General features: G+C 46.2%; 1 protein-coding gene across 1 annotated transcript in view; it reads right to left on the bottom strand.

Annotated features, from left to right (window-relative positions):
• The window catches only part of LOC118226069 (TGF-beta receptor type-1-like), a 44,109-nt gene extending 21,935 nt beyond the window's left edge, over nt 1-22,174 (bottom strand). The window contains exons 1-2 of the mRNA XM_035415322.1: nt 22,023-22,174; nt 165-404 (exon numbers count right to left, since the gene is read on the bottom strand). Coding sequence (XP_035271213.1) covers nt 165-404; nt 22,023-22,092 — 310 coding nt within the window. The 5' untranslated portion in view covers nt 22,093-22,174. The remainder of the gene's footprint in view (nt 1-164; nt 405-22,022) is intronic.
• Nucleotides 22,175-22,623: the final 449 nt, after the last annotated feature.

The raw sequence follows: 22,623 nt of genomic DNA, 5'->3' as shown, positions 1-22,623 counted from the left end.
CCACATCCTTGCATCAGGGATGCTCCAGCCAATAATGGCCTAATTATCACAAACACTTCTCGTATTGGAATAAATACAGGAGGCAATGAAAATAATGACTCAGCGGGTTCACCCAAGAGACTTCAGTACCGGAGGAGAGACGGGGGGAGGCGCCGCTTCCTCACCTGTGATGTTGGGGTACTTGTTGCAGAGGTCCGTGCTGCAGCACATGGGGTACACCCCGATGTCGTCTTTCGTGGAGGGCGCGCAGGCGAAGGGTCGGTCGCGGGGGATGAGCTCCTTCTCCGACAGGCACATCATCATCTGGGTGGTGAATTTGGCCCCCGACCTCTTGACGGAAACGAAGCAGAGCCCATCCGTGTTGCAGGTGGAGTTCAAGCAATGGGGGCAGTAGCACTGTAAGGCTGAGAGGGAGAGAGAGAGGAAGGCAGAGAGACAGAAGCTCTTTACTGCGCTACAAAACGCTGTCCATTCACAGAATGCAAAAGCCTTTGCCATTCAACATTCAGTTACAGCGCGATAAGATCAGGGTTGTGTTGTTATCGGCTGGTAATAACTTAAAATTAACGTACTGCTAATCAGATGATAAGCTAAATTATGCCAAAATGATGATGGTAAATACATGCACAGGACTCAACGCTAAAAAAATTCTTTCCAAGGAGCACATCTGCTCCCAAGTTGAAAAATTCAGGAGCGCACTAATCCATCCAAATTAGATGTGCTCCTAAATTATATTTCCAGTTAGCACACATCACTTTTCAGGAGCAAACGCTCCTATAATGGGAGCACTGTGGAGCCCTGATGAGCCAGAGCCTGCGCATTTAATGTGCCTCCGATGCGGAAAATGAAGTGGAAATTCGATGCACATAGCGTAATCTAATCGCAGTCATCTGAACCTTATTTGTTTTGCACATAAACCCACAAGCAAAGCTATGCGGAGTGTCAGAGCAGTTTTCTAGACTAGCGATGTCTGGTGAATAATAATAAAGCAAGAAAGTTGACATATTTCGTAACACAAATAAAATTTGTTACAATTTTTCCTTCATCGGTTGACATCTGTGCTCAAGTATGGCTTCCAGTAATATGAAAACTTGGTAGCAGTTTGCATTTGAGCTATAATGCAAAACATCGGCATCAGCCAAAATGGGCAGTCAAATATCAGTTACTGATACCGGCCGCCAAATTTCCATATCCCGCACCCCCAATTATGACTGCTGCTTATGCGCTGTTGGAGGGGGACATCTGGTAAGCCAAACAAAGAGGAGAAGGAAGAAATAAGTTTAAAGAAATTCTGTCTTTAGGTGTGGTTTAAGCACGTCTCCCGCATCCTGAGGCGCATTCTTTTCCAGGCAATAAGCGCTACAGATCTGAAAGATGGTCAGAGCGGACGGGACGCGAGGCCGCGACGAAGAGCGCTTCTCCTCGCACGACCCTCAGCCAAACGGCGTGATGCGGCTTTGCGCCGGAACACAGGATCCGAGGGAAACCGATCTCTTTCCCCCCCGCAAAGAAAACAAAAACCAGCGAGGAGGACAGTGAACCGCCAGAATGGAAACGGCTCGGCCACCAGGCGATTTCAAAGACACCCCGCGCCGTGCCGCTCTTTCACCAAAGCAGCGCCAAAGTATTCACCGCTAAGGGATACCACAGCGACAGCCACCGGGGGGGGGGGGGGGGCAGCTGCCATTTCTGCCTACATTTCCCATAGTCAGGCCATTTGTTAGGCCATCCCCTGCCATTTGTTTTTTCTTTATGGAAATTAAGGAACAACAACAGAATATCGCCACAGCACCACCTGGGGGTTTGAACCCATATCCCATGGTGCACCTGGGGACCTGGTCTTGGGGCACAGAAGTGCTGGACAGACACAAAAGAAGAATGTGAAAGAGAAACTTTAAGCAATAAAGAGTGTGACAGGGAAAGCATACCGTATAAGGTATGCCATGGCAACAGTGTGGTACAGAATTCAATAATGCTTTGACATGACTGCACCACAAAATTGCCATAACCTACCAATTCCATACTCCTGCACTCACTCCCTCTCTCTCTCCCTCTCTTTCACCATTTCTTCCCTCCCTCTTTCACTCCACATTTCATCTAAATAACTCTTAGAAATATTGTTAAGTGAAAAAGGAAGGGAGTAAAACAGTGGAGTGAAACTGAAGGAGAGAGACTGAAAAACAAAGACAGAACGCGAGCATTTGGCTTCAAAGACAACACGCCCACAAACCGCAGACCACAATTAAGTCCACATGGTTATTCAGAAGGCCTACACAGCCCTCTAAGGCCTAGACAAAAAAAAGTCCAAATAAAAAAACGAATTTGCAATGCTATGGGACGGGGGAGGTTGTGCATTCTTGAACTGTCACAAAACCCTTCTGCAGTGGTCTCCGGTGTAGCCCCGTTGACTTCCTTCGGGTAAAGGTCACGTCTGGGAGCGTGCTTGGGCAGACGGGTTATGACATGTTTGTGTCTGAGAGACCTGCCAGACACATGACTCACCAAACACAATAATGAATCATTCCCACCCAAACATTGAGTTCGCAGACACTGCTGATTCTTCCAAGTCTGACTTCTTCCAGCCTACTAAATTAAGTCTTCAGTGGTGGGATGTGATGCAATCATAGCATTTATTCAACAGCTTCAGTCTGCAACAGCTTCAGTCTTCTATCAAGCCACTGTGAAACTCCCGAAAACGAAAATCGAAGCTCGAGCCTTTGGAGGGCGGAGGTTGGGAGACCCGATGTTCTGGAAGCGAGGCCGAGATCAGTCTGCGAATGGGAGCAGGGGAGCGGGAGGCGGGATTAACCCGGAGCAAGCGCTTAAATGGACGGAGCGCGAGGGTCGACGCTAATGGAGAACCGCAGTTAGCCCACCGGCTGTGGGCTCCATCTCCCGCCCATTTCACTACTGCTCACACACGAGCGCGTAATGCGTACTCAAATACACACACACGCGCACACACACGCACACACACTTATTTCAGTTGCTGCTGCAAACATTTCCTAAATTCGCTCACTAAATTAATTTCTAGTACCCAGGGCTATGCCCATTATGACCAATATTATTTTTATAATAAGCAGCTTATTCTGAAAGCTGGTCTGACTGTAATTTGTAAAATGTGATCATGAATTAAATTAGGCTTTTTTTTTTTATAAACACAGCACATTCATAAATACAGAAATCACATATTTATTTCAATGCCAAATTGCCATTTTATTGCTATATTATTTGGCTTTAAACAGCATTGACTGAAAAAAAAGCTAAGCTCCAAGACCGACACCAACAGAAGAGATGTGCAATGTGTAGGTATCCTTTGTGGAGGCTCAAAACAAATTTCATCAGAACCCTGATCCAGTTTTCAAAAAAAACAGAAACAGGATAATGAATCGACCTTGAATGATGAGTCAGTTTGACAAATTATTTTTTAAGGAAACAAAGAATGTTTGAAGTACTTTTGAAATGTGAATCGTAAAGTTCCGGTTAAATCTAAGAAAAGGCAAAGGAAGGAATGGAATAGCAAGCGAAAGAAAAAGCAGAGCTTTCAGAAAGACTCTTAGAAGACAGATAAAGTGGCGTGTCGAAGTGTCCTTGAGCAAGACACCTAACCCCTAACTGCTCTGGCGAATGAGAGGCATCAATTGTAAAGCGCTTTGGATAAAAGCGCTATATAAATGCAGTCCATTTACCATTTACCATCTATGTAAGAGAAAGCTATTTTTCTGATAGCCTTTAACTGCATTCATGAACATGATCACTTCGGCTTCATTTAAAAAAAAAAAAAAAAAAAAAACCTATGCGGTAATGTACACTAAATGGCCAAAAGTATGTAGACACTGAACATCCAACATCTCATCCAAAATTATGGGCATTAATATGGAGTTGGTCCACCCTTTGTTGCTATAAGAACCTCAGCTCTTCTGGGAAGGCTTTATAGGCTACTAGATGTTGGAGCACTGCTGCAGGGATTTGCTTCCATTCATCCAGATGAGCATTAGTGAGGTCAGGCACTGATTGGATGATTAGCCCTGGCTTGCAACTGGCTTTCCAACAGATCCCAAAGGTGTTGGATGGGGTTGAGGTCAGGGCACTGTGTAAGCCAGTCAAGTTCTTCCTAACCGATCTTGACAAAACCATATGGACCTTTTTGTACCCAGGGGCATTGTCATGCTGAAACAGGAAAGGACCTTGCCCAAACTGTTGAGGAAGCACAGAATCGTCTAGAATGTGATTCTATGCTGTAGCATTAAGATTTGCCTTTGCAAGAACTAAGGGTCCTAGCCCAAACCATAAAAAACAGCCCCAGACCAAGGGGCGTCCAGATACTTTTGGTCATAGTGCACCTTGCTATATACATGTACAATCCATGTACCAAGCTTCCAAAAGCCATCAGATCCTACAGCTGCTGATGGTCTCACTCGAGGGTTCTTAGCCCTTATCCTGGTGGGCTGCAGTGTCTACCGGTTTTTGGCTTTCACCTTAAAATCAGAAAGCAGTTCAGACTGGAGAAACCAGGACAGCTGGGTTAATTGTGTAATCGGCTCCTTTAATTGATAAATTATGCTCAGAGTAGCAACAGAAACCAGCAGGCCGCTGGCTCCAACCGCTACACCACATGCGGCTCTGCTAGGCAACCTCGCCGGCCAAGTGCAATCTCAGCCTAACCGGTTAATGCTAGCCGTACGCGTGGAGGAAGACGCCGCGACCGCCGCTGGCTCAGAAGCATTCACATTCAGCCTCGCACAGCCCAACTCCGTGGCCTGGAGGTACGCGTGGCCAAATGAACGAAACGCATCGGCACCTCACACTACGCGCCTCCTCTGTGCTCCCCAGACTGCGCGCCTCCTCTCTGCACCTCACACTACGCACCTCCTCTGTGCTCCCCAGACTGCGCGCCTCCTCTGTTTATCTCCCATCATCCCCTCTTCCCTCTGGAACGGCAGAGCGGGTCCCACTGTCACTGCCTAATTCTGGGTGTCTTAACGAACGCAATTAGCCCGGATAACTTACTTTATAATGCACACAGCAAGACATCTATTGAAGCAACTCACGTTAAGCATCCTGGGTACAATGATGGCTCCTCACCCAGCATACCAATTCTGCAACTTCGATAGATATGAAGGCTGTTCTAAAACCATCATGCTACACTGCTAGCCCAGAGGACCCACTAAACCACAGCAGATGGTTCTCTCCCAAATTCCAGTTAGGCAACCCACTGCAGTAGCAGATCCAGCTCATTAAAAAGGCAGAGCCACTCGGATCAATGAGAAAAAAAACAGAGATACAGTCTGCAAGCCTGTTCTCGCCCTCCCATGATTCCACAGTGCCACATACAAGAGGAATCCTTTGGAACTATCGCTGGAAAAACTGCAACATTTCAAAACCAAGAGCAAGAGAAGAAAAACTACAAACCATAGCAACTGCTATGGGCAATTGGCTTTTAGTTATTTTTAATGCTCTGCCCCTTTTTTTTTTTACCCCAATTTGATATTCCCAGTCATGGTCACACTACATTGCTCATTGCAAGCATGTGCGATCATCTGCAGCCAGGTATCAGCCACCCCCTATCCCGCCACAATTTGCAAGTCGGGCTGACACAGACGTGAGTCAGAGGAAGACGTGTCAGGTGCAGCTCACAATACTGGCCAGTGGGAGTCGCTGGTGCACATTCAGTAGCGAAGGGAACCCTTGCTAAAGCCAATCGTGTGTCACTGTGGAGTTGGCACACACGCACTAGAACAGTGCCTTAAGAGATACCTGACCATGGGGCCCTTCTACACACTACAACAGTGCCCTTAGAGATACCTGACCATGGGGCCCTTCTACACACTAGAACAGTGCTTTAACAGGACATTTGTTTGGCTGGTTTTCAACACGAGTGAGAAGACCATTATTATTTATTTATTTATTTTATTTTATTTTTTAAGTGCAAGGCTCACAAATAAACCCGTCAAATCTTCCAGTAGCTGAAATGACAGTGAAAGTATTTTTCCCGTTTCAATCAACGCTCTTGTTTTAAGGCCCACGGTTCTGCCCAGAGCTGTCGGGCTCATTAGAGAGGCACTGGAAAAGGGAGAGGATTGCTAGTGGCCAATTTGCACAGAGAACTTCCACACAGATCCACTGATCTTTATCTCCTTTCAGTGAGCCGTTCCCCACCTCTGTGTCTGCCACCAGCCCATGCGAGGAACATACAGATCAGTGGAGAGCCTATATTCCAGAGATGCTCAGATCTGTCCATCAATGCCAGTAGTACTGCAGGTGCTCTTCTGCCTGATATTCCACAGCCCCATAAGGTCACGGATTGGCCTGATTCCCCCCCCCCCCCCCCGGTGTGCCAGGTGTAAATCAGTCCTGGCACAAAGGGTGATTTGAGCATGCCAGCTACATACTCTTGTGATGCCCAACAGTAAATCCCGTGCAGCCCGGAGCCCAGGGCCAGAGAGGAAGGAGGGATGTACAGGTCCGGAGCGAGGTACAATAATCCACACTCAGCCGACACAGCAGGGCAGCGGCAGGGGTGCTAAGCACAGTCCTTCTGAGGGAGGGAGGCGTGAGAGTTTTCAGCCCCGTACGCTCACTGCATTAGCACGAGGTTAGCGAGGTGTGGGGGGGGGGGGGGTGTATAGAGGCTGCAGACGGGCCCTCCTCCTCCTCCTCCTCCTCCCGAGGACAGAGCACAAGCTTCCCGCTTTAACACCCATTAAGCTCCGCGCGGTAGCTAGGCTACGATCGAGCGGCGCACGGCTCCAGCGCAAACCCCCCGCCGCTCCGCGCCTAATGGCAGATGAGACTCTCCCCTCGTAAAGGCCCCGAGGATCCTCCCACAGAGGCGCGGGAACAACGACCAGCCCAACACGTTCACAGCGACCGCGCACTCCAAGCGGGGATGGACAAAGTGTACCGCACCGCGCTACGCGCCCAAACGGAGCCTCCAGCTTACGTGTGACGCACATGTGCGCAAAGTACCAGGCCCTTTAGTGAGGCGTGCCAAGGGGAAATAATGCTTACATGGTGCTGAATGACAGAACTGCTTAATGCTCAAAATCAATGAAATGATGCGAGGTGGATCTCGGCATAACTGCGCTATTGTGAAGGATAAGAGTCATGATGAGCCAGCCAATCACGGTGCCAGTACTCCCAACAGGAGGAAAAAAAAAAAAAAAAAAAAAGAAAAGTGCTCACCACAATGAACAAGGAGCAGCCAGATTAACAGGACTCTGTGCTGTACCCTCAAATCACAGGTGTATTGATCTCAGGCACAGTGATATTCAATTTGGTTGAGAGTTGAGATGTTTGTATTGATTCGAAAACTGTATTGAGGGTGCGATCTGCAGGAAAACAGATGGATTAATGCAGCTTGCATCAATTTATCTTAATTACAAAATGCATAAAATATGCCTACTCCAGCCACGTCCAATGGCAACAACAGGCTGATGAGCGGCAAGCTCAGAAATCGGTAAAACTAATTGGCCAATCAGTAAAGGACATTAGGACCTTGTCCTATAAGATGTTTCAGATTTGACTACAGTTAGACTTGACTACAGCGAGAGTCTAATAAATAAAATCCTGGAAAGCTAAGACAGCATCAATAACATCACAATGATCCTCCATTTTAAGGCCCCAAACACAGAACTGAATGATCAAATTGAAACTTCGCCAATACCCATATGCAACAAAGGAGGCATTAGCCGTGCATTAGCAAACGTTCCCAAGTGCCATTTCATCATCCCATCAATCAGCTGGGCTGATGCAAGACAGGCTTAATTGTTACGGTCCTGGCCTCCTCTAAAATGGACGTCCTTTATCTCTCTAATGTGGAAGAGCAGTCTGATAAAGGTCACGGTTTCAGGTGACGTCCTACCAGAGCGGCCCTCACACAGGAATGCAATTTCCGTCACGAAACGTCTGTCAGAATGTCATGAAAGCAGGTCTGAAAATAACACGCTGAAAGCCAGAGGCATGGACTGCAGAGGGTGCATGCAAAAAGGTAGCCAGCTTTTATCCCCCCTAGCTTTTGTCATCGCTTTCAGAATGATGCTGCTGTGAAGCAAGAGCCCAAGAAGCCATTTTAGCTATTTTTGGGGGGGATAAACATAACATTTTAAATAGTCGATAAAGGATTATAATGAATAAGGGCCATACAGCAAGAATAGCAACTGAGGTATCTTATCAGTGGAGGGGGGGGGGGGGGATAAACCTCTAAATGAAAAGTAAACAGTCAGATACTCTCGGGTTATAAAAGCGATGTCTCCTCCACCGTGCAATACACACATCATGCTCTGGTCAAGCGCGCAGTAAGCAGCTGGCTGTACTGCATTTTGAGTAATAGAACCCAATTAAATGTTTGAATATTTTAATAACATTTTACAAATTATTCCAATGTATAGGGCTAGAAGGAACAAACACACATTTGAGGCACTGACTCATGGTGAACGACTAACATCAGCTAAACAAAAAATGACAACGTTCCTTTCAGTTATCCTGAAAAAGTGAAACTTTCTTCTTTGCACAAAACAGTTCGTTTTTCCTTTGAACATATTGCATGACTTTCGGATAAATACTTTTGATTCATGCGTGCAGATATTTTTCCCCCCAATCACCATATTTACTCAAACACACAAATACCCAATGTGAACGCTGCATGCACGTCACAGAACATTAATACAATGTGGAGCCCACACGGGCGCCTCGAAACCGCTCCAGCAGAACAGCTCTGCGCTGCAGCTCAACAGAAATGGATTGTGGGTAGTTTCAGATTCAGCTCAGACCTGAGCTAACCCCCCCCCTCAGCTGCCCTCACTCTCTAAAGTGCTCTTGTTTTCCAGGACTGATGTTAAAAATGACCTGCTGGCACCACTCCAGGGGAGGGAGGAGGGAGGAGGGGGCTGATCCCTCCGTACCTGCCTGCATACCAAGCGGACGCCTGAACTCGCCGCCCCGCTGCAAGCACAGCGCGCTCTGGAGCCGGTGGAAGCAGAACACACGCCATCGCTCCGCCATCGCGCCGCGTAACTGTGTTACACATTACAGCGTTATCCTTACCGGAAGATTCCGCTGCTGATAAGCATACCCTCAGATAAGACCCGCATGTAAAGCGGGGAACCAAAAAGCGGTCTGATTTCTCAAAGCCCTATTTTCTCAGTCTGAGACTCAGAACACCAGCGCCAGCACGTCAAATCAGAGCTCTTCACAGACAGCTCAAAGAGACTATTTTGACCACGAGCGCAGTTTCGAACAGCCCTGCGAAACGAGCGCGCCACGATAGCTTTCGCGTGCTTATCACAACAACGCGCCTTTTCTGTCAGAAGCGCAGCTCTGCGTGAGACGCGCCGGCTGAGTAATTAGCCAGAAGGGAGCGGACTCCTCTCCGTCGCCCCGCAGCTCGGCAGCGGTGACGCGCTCTCCCCCCTCGTAAAAAGAGGGCACGCTAGCGCTCCCCTCAGCGCTCTGGGACAGGGCGGGCTGAGCCAGGGCGGGGCGGGAATAACGAGCGCCCTCGCTGGCCTTCCAAGCCGCGGCTCCCGCTGCCAGTCTCCATCACCGAAACAACAAAGCCGGGGATCTGAGGACAAAACCAATGAAGCTAACGCGCGCTGACAGCGAAAGTGAAGGCATGGGGGCTGGGTGCAGACAGCACTCCTGTATCGGTTTCCCCTGCTGAACGCGGCAGCTTTAAATATATTGACATCACCCTGAAGAGAAAGCTTGGGGGGGGGGGGGGGGGGGGGGGGGGGGTGAAAGCTGGGGCGGACGGCAATTCTGCGGAAGGCTGCTTTTGAAAGGGCAGCGAGGACCGTGGCCTCAACGCCAGGACTATTTTCGGATGGGGTCAGCAAACTGAGAAGTCTGTCAGAGCGCAAAATGAAGTGGACAGATGACTTGCAACACCAAAGGGCAAGAAGAGGCACTTAAACTGCCTGTGTGGGTTGAGCAGCACTGATGCACAATGCAACAAATGAAACAAAACATTACCTATGAACGTTTACCTTTCTGAACTGATATGAATGGCTGAATTCATGGGATAAACCAGAGACACTAGACAAAGGGAGTCATCTCAAAATCAGGCACGTACTCTCTCTGTACACATCAGGAAATTACAGCATCGCCTGGAAACATTTCAGCAAAACCGAAGGTACAAGAATGTAGCCACTACAAGATGTGAGAATCGATTTTCTAAAAGGGTGTTTACTTCAACAACAATGAGCATTACAAAACAGTACAAAGGTCACATTAATGCAGGACTAGTCATTTTCTAAGCAATAAAAATATGAAAAAAAAAAAGAGGGGGGAAAAAATGTGCTGAATTTTGATAATGCAGGTACATGCACTCTGCCATTCAATCCCGTAGGGGGGGGGCTCTGTATTGACATGCAAAACCTATAGGCTAATTGTAATAGTAAGCTGGGAAACAATTTGGGTGATGTGGCTTGTGTATCAACACACAAAATAGGCCATGATACCGCTATTCTTTAGCCACAAAAGGCAGCAGCAGCAGAATTAATTGATGAGCAAATTTCATGTTGCACACTTTCCATTTTTGGCTAAGAGGACAAACAAAGACAAGCACACAAATCATGTGCAAGGACAGGGGAACACCATTTTGAGATCTGACGTAGGCAGCAATACTGGCTACCAATAACAGTGTTGGGTATATCTAATTGTTAGCTAGCCTTTGTATATATTTATCAAAAAAAATATACAATCTTGGATGTATTCTGTAGCAGGCCAGCCACATAGTTAATTCCATAAACCTGTGTTCAGTTGTCCGTTGGCAAACTAAAAACGATCTAGCAGCACACACCCAGGACACCAAGACGCTTAAAACACTTAATACGCCACGACTTCATGGGGGGAATAAATGTGAACAGCAGCATTCAACATGATGGCCTGTTGCTTTGATGTCATTACAGTGGACTCTGATTCATGTGCGTAAAAGAAAGTTACCAAATGTGACCATTCAGCTAACACTTCAGCTAACACCATACCCAAATGATTCTGCTGCTGCCCCTCGCACCCCCCACCCCACCACCCCCCCAAAACTCTAGGGAAAGAGGTGGTCTCCTTCCAGGGATCCAGCGAGATCCCTTTACACCTTCACAGACAGCCCGCCGTTACTCATCCTTTCACCGGGCCGCGGGATGCGTTCCCTCTGACACCCTCCCCCCCGCCCCCTCCCCCCTGCCCCTCCCTGGGCGCGCAGTTAGGCAGCCGCAGGGTGGCGGGGGGGGCATGGGTCAGGGTGGGCCTCGTTTAAAAACGGGGAGGGCAGGCGTTCGGCGCCGACCTGTCACACAGCCCCGAACCCGAATCCTAGCTCCGCGCTAAAGCCGGCGCACTCTCGCTCACGGCGCAGAGCCTCTTCATTACACATTATTCACAGTAATAAGCCGGCGGGGGAACCTGGTGTAATGAGAGCATCTGAATAAAATGATCTCATTATTTTTACACGGAAAGGGGCGGCGGCGCCGTGGGCTCCACGCTGAGTGTGTGGCGCGCTTTGTTCAGGTTCCAAGAAAGGGCTGAGCCGAGGAGGAGAAACACTACAAGAACCATAATTCATATTTTCATCTGCTGATGTGCAGAAACGCACGCGCCTGCACGAGCACACACGCGCACGCACCTACCAAAATATCAACTGACATTTTGTGAACGCAATCTAGTCGATTCGTAGTCATGGACGCCTCGCTTTGCGTTTTCACTGCAAAGGTGTTTAGCCAACGATCAAAACGTTCCACTTATTTCACTTCTCTTATGACTGTGGGAGCCTTTCTCGGTGTGAAGAGCCTTGGCTGCAGTAGTCACTAATGCAGTTCACCCGCTGGCCCAGATTCATTTAAAGTCAAAGATAGACATGAGGAACTTGTCGTCAGGCCACAGGTTAGCATACGAGACAAAGCCGCAGACGCATTAACACAGCTATACAGGGGTATGCAAAAGCTTGGGCATCCCTGGTCAAATTCCATCTTTTATTGAATCTTTAAGTGAAAAGATGTTAAAACACAATGGCTACAGTGTACAAACTTTAAAAGGCTATATTTCTGCAAATTCTAAAGGCACAAGCACTATTTATTTTCTGATTTTAACAGCTTGAGAAATAAATTGGTATAAAACAGTAAATGTGGAATGTGCAATGGTTCAGCCACCCTTCCAGCTGACCCATTAACAGGTTTCTTCAGATCTCAAAACTTGGTTTGGTCTGAAATTAAAGCCAGATAAACACAATTCCACAGCTTAATAAAGGCTCTGACTGACCGTTCTAACCTCCCAGGATGTTGTGCCAACTCAACAAACATGGAGTCTTTCAAGCAGCTGACCGTGGACTTGGCTCTTACAAAAGGAGGGGAAGGCTATATGGAGATTGCTAAATGCTTCCACCTGGGAATTTGCACAGTCAGAAACGTAATTAAGAAATGGAAGTTAAAGGGAACTGTTGAAGTCAAGAAAAATGATTTGTCAGAAAGAACCCTTTCCTGTGATTTCATCCCGAAAGTAGACATCTGAAGTAGGCAACAACACATAGAGAAGACAGACTTTTTGGAACAAAGTGTTGTGGACTGATGGAACAAAAATGTAACTCTCTGGCCACTACCACCAAAGACAGCCCACATTTGGGGAAAAACGGGAAGAATTTGAAGAGGAGAACACCTTGCCAACCATTAAGCACGTGGGTGGATCTATTCTGTTTTGGGGCTGTGTGGCAGCCAGCGGCACAGAAGATATCATGCTGGTGGAAGGAAGAAAGAGTTCAGCGAAATATCAACAAATCCCAAACGCTAATATCCCAGAGCCAGGGAAGAAATTGAAACTGAGAATTTCAACATCATCCACAAACTGCTTAAAGGAACGAAAGGTTAAGGTGTGGGAATGGCCTTTACGGACCCCAGACTTTTGAAAGTCTTGCACTTAAGAAGACCCAAGAATATTTACGAACTTGAAAGGGATCTGCAAGCAACAGTGGGACAAAAAGAAAATCCTAAAGCAAGAACTGTTGGCTCGCAACATGAAACACTTAGTAGCTGCAATTTCTGTACTTACTAGCTACTGACTGACAGGGCGCCTGAACCCATGCCTGTGCTACATTTTTAGTTTTATTCCCCCCCCCCCCCCCCCCCACCCCCACCAATCAACGTGCCAAAACACTGTTATGACGAAACTTTTGACAAAAGCGCAAGACACAGAGGAAAAGACCGACAGCATGAGAAAGTTCTAATTCAATTTTGATAACTGCAGGTACTGCAAGCAGGAAAAATTGCATTTCCTGCTTAGGGCTAAAGTGCTTAATGATGTGTGGGGAAGGTCAGGATTTTAAAACCCTATGCAGATTAGGACGGAGCGCAGAACCGGCTGGGAGACAGATGAACAGACGTGACCCGGCGAATAAAACAGACATAAAATACGACCTCGAGCCACCTGCTGTAACTGCAGTCTGACCAGTATGTTTTGAGCCACACACTTTTCACTTGTGTGAACACACACACACACGACTCGCTAAACTTCTGAAGCCGAAGCTCTGGACAGCACCCGATGGGGAGAACACGGTTCTGCGGAGGAATCCGACCAAACGGAAAACACTCTCCTTTAACGGTCTTTCGCCTTTTCAGTGAGGGAGAGGCGTTTGAGCGGACCGTTTCCTCAAAGCAAAACAGCAGCCACCAGTCTCATATGAGTCCATTTTACAATCGTATGTTCGTTTCCATATAGCCTATGCGATTAACAATTTAGGCCCATGTAAATTTCTTTGATATAGGAACATGTATATATAACAATGTTTAAATTAAATTCATTTAATGATTTATGGGTGTGTGATCTTCATCAGTAATAGAGCAAGATCACATGAAGACAGTGTATGAATAGATATGTTCAAATATCAGATCAACAGACACAGATCACAGTCATGCTTCGCGGGCACGTTGGGCTCCTCGATGAAAATACCCACGAGCCTCTTAGTGCGCCGCTATTCCACAGCGCGACTGTAGCCAGAAAGGCCAGGGTTCAAGGTCCTGTTGCATCGTGGGCTCTAAAGAGACGGCAAATGAAAAGCCTCAAAAGACTAATTCAATAGCGCCAAGCACAGCACACCAAGACAATGGCTCAAATTTCACAAATCAATAGCAATTGGATTTCACATCTTAGAAGCCTGGGCCTGCGACCTCTAATGCAGTAATTTAATTATCTCGCATTCAATAGAGGAGTACTGTTCAGTGGCAGCGGGAGTTCGGAACTCAAGGATTACTACGCACAAAAAAAAGAAGAGAAAACTGAATCTTTGTGCGTAATTCTCCAAAGAATCGTTAAAATGAAATATCAAAATGAAGGGGCAAGCAGTGTGCTGTCCTCTTCCCGTTAAGGATGGCCAACCCAAAGCAGCCCCTTGGCCGCCTCCGTAATTAAGAGGCATGCGAGACGAGCTCCCAAAACCCTCGTCGGCCCGTGCCAGGTCGAGCGGACGATGGGACGGAACGGGCGGAGTTTAGGGGGGGGGAGGTCCCAGCACCCGTTTCCCCAGCGCCTCCCCCTCCGGTTTGGGGGGGGGGGGGGGGTCGTACGAGGTCTCCCCAGCCCTGGTCTGAGGAGACCGCAGCGCGGCGTGCTCGGGTTCCTTTCGGGGCTCAGACGGTCAGGGCCAGAGCCGCTCAGCCTCGCCGGCTGACGGAGGGAAGGTCGGGCGTGGCCTCGTTCGCCGCTCTCCGCTCGATGGAACCGATCTTCGCCGGAGGCAGAGCAATTTCTCCCCGCTAATGAATCCATATTTTATTTAAAAGCGCCGGAACCGCGAGGAGACTCGCTGATGCGAAGAGATCCCAAAGAAACACGACAGCGGCTCGGGCAGGAGCGGCGTCTCTCACACGGAAGACCCCGTCGAGGGCGCAGGTCTGCCGAACAAACACAGACCTTCCAAGCACTCGCCAATGCATTCCCAACGCGTTCTCAGAAGAGACAGACCGCACTATTCCTCACCATGGGTGCTAATCTTACTGAGGGGGAGGGGGGGGGGGAACTGCACTAATATTCCTGTTTTAGCTCGCGGGGCTTATTTCTGCATCAATGACTTTTCAGTGGAGCACAACTCTCTTCCCCTCGGATGAAAGAGACAGATGCTAATGCGCTGTTTAAATACATAACAGCCTGAACACGGTGGAACGGAAACGCTGGCATCTGAGCAAACAGCCAGAAGAGCGTAATCTAGCGAGGGGCATTTGAGGATCGTCCGGGAGACGATCTCAGCTCTGCGGCTCCCGCGCGGACGGGACTGGCTCCGCGCGCGAGAGAGACGGGCAGACAAAGGAGCGGAGCGTGGCTGCACCGCGCACAAAGAGCGCAGAGCTCCCCTTCTGCCACGCCGCGTGTGAGCGCGTGTCACGTGACCCGCGCATTCCCCGCAACCGATGCACCTTCGCCTCGCCCTCCCGCCCCTCCCCACCACCCCCACCACCCCCACCCCCTTTTGTTTCCCAAGCTGCCACCCTCCTCATCCTCACACACGCCCAGCGGGGCTAGTGCAGGGAGAAGCGCTTTGCCTGAGAGTTAGCATTCAGGAGGTGGGGGTGGGGAAGGAGTAAATTGTGGGGGAAGGGGGAAGGCTGGGTCATGTGATTGATCCCCTCATCAATGCGTTGCCCTCAACACTTCGCTCATCGCCTCCCTGCGCGGGCGAATTAATTACTTCCGTCTCCTGGCAACCACAATCCCTGCCTGCCTGCTGGCTCCCCGTTCAGCATTACCTTGAAATCACGTGAGGAAGAAGGCACGCGTGTGTACGCGCACACACATGGGTACACACACACACACACACACAAATGCATGCATGAGCACACACACATGCACACACACACATACACGCTTGTGCGTGTGCACACACACGCAGGTGCACGCGCACACACACACACGCACACGCACGCACACACACACACACACAGATGGTGTTCAGCTTCGCCTCTTCACCAGGACACCAGGAATCATTTCCATAGGTCACAGCCAGTCCCACCTAGTCCCCCCCACCCCCCAGGCAATTAATGCAGGTCTTTTGTGCTTACCACATGTGGGCCACGGAGCAGGAAAAGATCCTTTCTGGCAGATGTCACCAGTCGTGACCCCCAACCCCCTCTCTCCCCGCCCGATGTCCAGATATGGCCTCTTTATCACGCTGGAGCTTTCAGCAAATTAACATCTGCGGGCTTAAGACTTTTTCAAAGGACGCACTGGCAGGAATATATATGGGGCATTTTTACTGCCTCGGGTTTTATGATTGAATTTTACTATTTATTTTAAACAAGGAAGAAATTGGGCCGTTTTCCATCGACCAAACTCCAAGCGCTCACCACAGGCTCTGTGGATTTTTGTCAAATTAAATGCTGGGACTGGTGCCAAAATATTATGTTGTGTTTGCGGCAAAAGAAAAAAAAATAAATAAAACAGACAAAATAAATATGGTTTTAAGTAAGCAACGGAAAGGGCGAGATGAGATCTTTTTACGTGGCTACATTTCCGAATGCGCTCTCAAAGGTTCATCAGTCATTGTTCGTCGGCGTGGTTTCAGAACCCCGCGAAGCCCCCCCCCCAGACCTTCTCCTTCGGAGTCCTGACCCGACCTCCTAGTCAAACCTGCTCCTCACGTGATTAGCGTTTGGCAGAGGGGGGGGGGGGGGGCCAAGGGACGACGAAATCGGAAAACTGCGACAAGCCGAAAGGAGGCTCCTGTGACAATTCACACCAGAGCACGATGCAGCCACTGCACGGATGTCTCGCGTTTCACAGCAATCTTCCCACAGGTAGCAGCTACTCAGATCAGCACTCAAGGAGAAATTTCCTAGAGAGAACGTACTGTCAAAACAAGAGTGGGAAGCAAAATTAGGCCTGCTTTCCTTTTCTGCTGGGTGGAACTATGTAAACATCCTTCCCATTGATGTGTTACTCAGCAGAGAATCCTGCTAACACCACAACGGGAGTCCCTCAGACAATAAGAATTGGGAAAGGAATTCTATAGAAGTAAACTGGTGAATGTTCACTTCACCCAAGACCACGAAGGCATTAAATTGGGGAAACTGATGTGGTGACATCAACCAGACCCCCGACTTTATAAATTCAGTAGCACAACTTATACATGTAGGCCTCAGCATAGCCAGTGCAAACAGCTTTTAAAACAGCTAAGTCCTATCCCATCTGCTTCTACCGAAATGCTACAATGAACTACAGGCTGACAAAATTGATTCCAGAATTAATTTTTCCATGATAAGAACTTGCGATACAAATGCAAACAAAGCAGCAAAATGAAAACAAATTAAATGACATCCATAAACAAATAACACAGCTGTTACTTCTAGAGTGGAAACTAGACTGACACTTACAATCTAGCAATTAGAATCTCACATAGCAAATAAGTGCTAGTTCTACAGTGTCTTCCTCAACCCCTACCCTGGCAGAAGTGTGTGTATTACTCATCATATATGTCAGAACACATTGCCATTTCCTTTTCATCAATACACATAGCAGAATTATGTCCTTCCCTGTTCAGCTAGGGAATGGCAGGGTAACCTTCACAATTTTCCTTTCATCTCCCGCCCCACTCCTCCCTCCCCCCCTTCTCCATATCAGCAACTGTCATTGCTAGCACTAGCCAAATAACTTTCTGTTGAGTGTGTGTTAATCCAATATCACTGACAGGAGCCAACTGGGTAATTTCAGAAAAGGTTGCCAACCTAACGCTACCTTTGAACTGCTCATGTAAGATCAAGGTTCCAATACATTTTGTTAAGCCATCTAGATTGCCACGTATAGCTAATAACACAAGCCGGCTGGTGACTTGAAAATACCCAACGCTACCAATGAATTCCAGCGTCATAGCCTGGTTTAAAACATTTAGAAGGGACGGTACACTTTAATTCAGGGCCAAGAAGTAGGCTATAAACAACGTTTCCTCAACAGAAGCAGCAAAACAGGAAGTGTGCGTCACTTCCGAAGAACCAGCTCACAAAACACTCACCTACAAACTAGCCTACATATTTCTGACAAGCAGAAAAACACATTCGTCGATTAAAAAATGTACAACAAAAAAAAAAACAAATCAGTGCAGTCAATGAAAACAGCACATTGGACTGCTTGCTCAGCACTATCTACACAACATTGTGGTTTACCAAGCCAGCTAACTATCCAGTAAAACGTTTCAATTCAAAAGTAGAGCCAATTTATCATTGCATATCCTCTACATGCTACTCTCTTGCACCCTCAGCCTCCCATGACTGTGTAACTTAAAAGCAGTGTAAGTTTATCCATCATAATAAATTAATCGATTTACACCGTATATGCTGAGAATGATCGTAGATGAACTGTGTGGAAAATGAACTGGGCCATAGCTCATCTCAGTCCTTAGAAATAAGCAAATTGACTCCATCGCACATGAGCCCAACATGCACCATGCAGCCAATTCGACGGCGCTGCAATGACTTGCAGATGAAAGTATTATTTTTAGGGACACAACAATTGTGAAAAATGACTTGCATGAAACAGAGCAGGGATATTACAGTTAGAGACTAAACTAACTTCATTAAAAGAGCTTCTGAACCATGTTGGCCGGCTGTAATATTTCAAACACGGGACTAAAGAAAATTAAGGTAAACACGAAGCCTTTCGTAAGTTTGAAAAAGCTACAAGCACAAAATAGAGTATGAAGTCATAAATACTTCAGATTCTCCAACAAAAAAAGCCAAAACAAAAGTTACTGTATAGCCTAGTTAAACTTTATGTATCAAACATACCTTGCAGAAAATATGAAGAGTCATCTTGGAGACAAGGCCAATACTGCATTGAAATGTTGATAAGTAATTCCAACATGACCTCTGGTTATTACGCAGTACAGCTCTATTGACTGGCCTTTTCCCTTGTGTTACTCTTTGAAGAGTCAACATGTCAGCATTGGTGTTCATGGTTTGCTTTCAGAATTGGTATGATTTACTTTCTGCATGGACACAGAGGAGCTATATGAGTACTTAAAGATGTGCTGCACCTGATACACATTTGCATGAAATCATTTCATGAATTAAATGGTTGCAGTTTAAAAATACTGTGAATATTTCATTTTGTAAGAGCGTGAATAAAGCTAACCATGCTTATGATAATGCAGATTTCCCATGTTAGCAACTGATTAGAGTTCATCTCATTTTGACGGTTAGAATAACAGTTTTATACAACAAAATGGTCTTACTCTAACACATTTTGTCCCCATATCAGTTGCTTACATCATGTCCAAGCAAAAACTGGGATTGTAAATACAAACAAGAACCGACTTAAATTGAATGTCATTGCAAATAACACATTATCCGAATTCAAATATCATCATTTCATTAGAGAAACACTGAAACCAAAGATGAAAAGCCCTACCAGTTTAACAAATTCTTGCAAACAGTTATTTGCGTTTTACAACATAATAAATTTCAAATAAAATTAATTTATTGTCTTTCACTTTATTTTGATAAATTCGCATGTTAAACGTTAGTAATATCTTAAAAGGATCCAATAAATCGCCATTACAAAATGGTATAGAGATTTAGTCTTCATTTCCCATCGTTTGACTGTGCTTACTATTAGATTTTATTTAACAAAAGGTAAGCTACCTACCACTGACGTGGGCTACATCAGTGTGAGGCAAATTTATCATTTCATATGTGCACAGTACACAGTCTTTATTACAGAGAAATCTACACAAAAAAAAATTGTGTTGACAGGAGTGGTTCAAGGTAACGCGGCAATCCGAGGCGGGTAAACCAAGGTAAGGCTCTGAAGAATTGCCATTTTTTCCGATTTTTAATCATTCAGAATGACATCCCATGGTTGCACAAATGTGACAAAGTGAGCTTGTGTGGGTCTCGGGATAAAAACGAACATACAAAGACCTACATCGCGTGTTTGCATTTTTACAATCTCACCAAATTTGAATGTTCCATCATCGTTTCTCAAAATTCCCATGGGAGACACTGCAACGCATTACTGATGAAAAATAGAAGCACCGCTCCACATATATTGGGGTGTGTAACTGCATTTCCTAGCGCTGGCTATAAAATGTGCTAAAATGTCAAACATAGTAGACATCAGCTAAGCAGGAGTTCAGCAAATGCAGAAAAACGTGCACACGCCCAGCACCTTCAATTTGAGTCAGGTTTCTTTTATCCAACAGCACTAGCTTCTCAGCATCGGTGGTATTGATTTCAGTACATTCTAATGCAAATCATTTCGCTTGGTTTCAGCTCCATGTCGCCTGGATATGCGAATCCCGTTCCCAACTCAAAAGCGTTCATTCCAAGGGAAATATTTACCCCATTCTCAACGCAAGCATATTAATTCACTTTTTGTCAGGTGAGAGCGCAACCACTGTTCTACATGAATCTATCACTAGTAAATTTTAACTACATGATTTGCCCATAAACCGATCTCAAATTCTGTTAATATGACTTTAATGTATCTATAGGTATAACATCTGCATCCAAGTCCAACGTTACATTTGGAGTAAAACCATCAGTTCATTCATGCATTTGCTTACAAATAGCTAGCAAACTCAACAATAAGCTATACATTAACGTCAGTGCTCGCCAACAGATTACATTCTACATGGTTATCGATACAATTTAACAGGGAATAGCTATATTTAATGTCATATTCCGAGACAATAGATGGAAATGTTGGCACTACCTACGATACAAATTAATGTATCTAACAAGGTAGCCAACATTAGTGCATCTTCTAAGCGCCACTATTCGCTATCGTAACCAGCGCTAACGTTACCTTGTCAATCAAGTGATGCGCATATCAGCGCTCTTTGTTGGGGTTTGTCACTCAAGCTAATTATCTAATATATTTTTAACTTAAAAGACCGTAGCTAGCTCGTACACTTGGAAAAACGGATGTGGTTAATTAACTGGTGAGCAGGTTAACGGTAACATTACTGCTATAATATCGTCCGCAGTAAGTACTTTAAACGATGTTGAGAATGGAAGCAGCCAACTTATCTACATAGTTAGCACTAGCTAGCTAATTTAACTAACGTATACTTGAGATACTCAAACCAATGAAGTTAGTCAGCCATCTAGCAAATGACGCTCGGAACCTTTGCGTTTGTTTATGATGAAATGGCTAGCTGGCAACCTAAAATTACCTTCCATCGTGTTAAAGTCTATCGCATCAAGCCACAAGTAACGTTAAGCGACCCGACTCATACAAAGACCAGAAACGTAGCTATCTTAGCTACGGGTCGTTAAACGTGGGAAAGCTTGCAACATCACATACGAAGTTATTCACACAACGTTAGATAGTTCCACGGACTTGGTCCAGTGTGTAACGTTTTAACTTGCTTACTACAGTGGAGAGCAGCCAGCTACGAAAATAAGTAACCACCTAGCAAGTTACTTGCCTGATAACCTTTTTGCATATATACCATAATCAAGATTCTACAAAATGTTCATTCTAGAATTTAAAAAACGTAAACGAACAGAACAATTACAATATGGAATATTATTTCTTTTGGCCACTAGCGTTAGTGAAATTGCCTCGTGTAATAACACGCAGGCTATGGCTAATTCGCCACATATAGTTCCCAATCAGTGTCCACCGTGTCTGGAGACCTTTGGCTATCTTGAAGCCAATAAACTATACATCTCAAAACTGGATGACAACTTAATTTCTGCTCAGCGGAGTGTATCAATCAAGCAAAACTTGTACACAGTAGGAAGCAAGTGACTTGTCCTTTATGAAACCAGCTTTCATCTCTGACTTTTCCGAAGCACCGTCAGAAGTAAATGACTTTTAGGTCTTTCTGTCGCCCTTTCCTCTTCTTCGCATGGACATTCCCTTAGGTAGCTGGCTAGCTAACAATAAACATTCCAGATAGCGCGGCTCTGTCTGACCTGCGCCATCTTTGAAAAGAGTATTTGAGCAGACGCTTTCTTGAAACAAAGAGCAGCAACGGACGATCCGAAATCGAACTCAACAGCAGTGAGCAAAAATGCAATTTTCAAGTCAGTCATCTCGCTTACCGTGAGTTTCCTGCATCCCAGTCCCAACTAGCAGGACCATTAGTGCTAGACAACAGGGTACTGCATCCATTCTGATTCACACTTACTCCAGACTAGCTAACGGTCTCACAACTTATCTAGTCTTTGCTTGAGGAAAAAAAGCGTCTGATTGGCTGGCACCGCCACCACACCCCGCCCAGACTGAACGTCCCCACTCTTGACCGCGGCCGTGGTAAACATTAGTGTACTGGGGTGCGGTAACAGAGATCGGCGTACTATGACTATTGGCAGCTAAAAGTTGAAGTTACGTAGGCTAGTACACCAATTACTTCAAATGTATTATGTTAAAAATTGTGAATTTTATGCAAAGTTATTAACTGCTAAAGTATTCATAGAACGATAGGCTATTACGTTAATTTTATATATTTTATAAAAAAAATTTAAAATCCTTTAGTAGCCTACTAGTATAGCTAACGGTCTTCCCACCGAATGTGAACGGTGGAACACGCGGGATGGAATTTGAGAGCGGAACGCGTAGCGTAGCGCTCACATACGATCTTCTGAAGTTAATGAGCATTTGCTTTTATTGCTGTATATTTATAACGCTGTTCCCAATCATTTG

Source organism: Anguilla anguilla, chromosome 4 (assembly GCF_013347855.1).
Source record: "Anguilla anguilla isolate fAngAng1 chromosome 4, fAngAng1.pri, whole genome shotgun sequence".
Taxonomy (NCBI): Eukaryota; Metazoa; Chordata; class Actinopteri; order Anguilliformes; family Anguillidae; genus Anguilla; species Anguilla anguilla.
The sequence above is the reverse complement of the archived record's forward strand: the minus strand, read 5'-3'. Positions and strand labels throughout refer to the sequence as shown.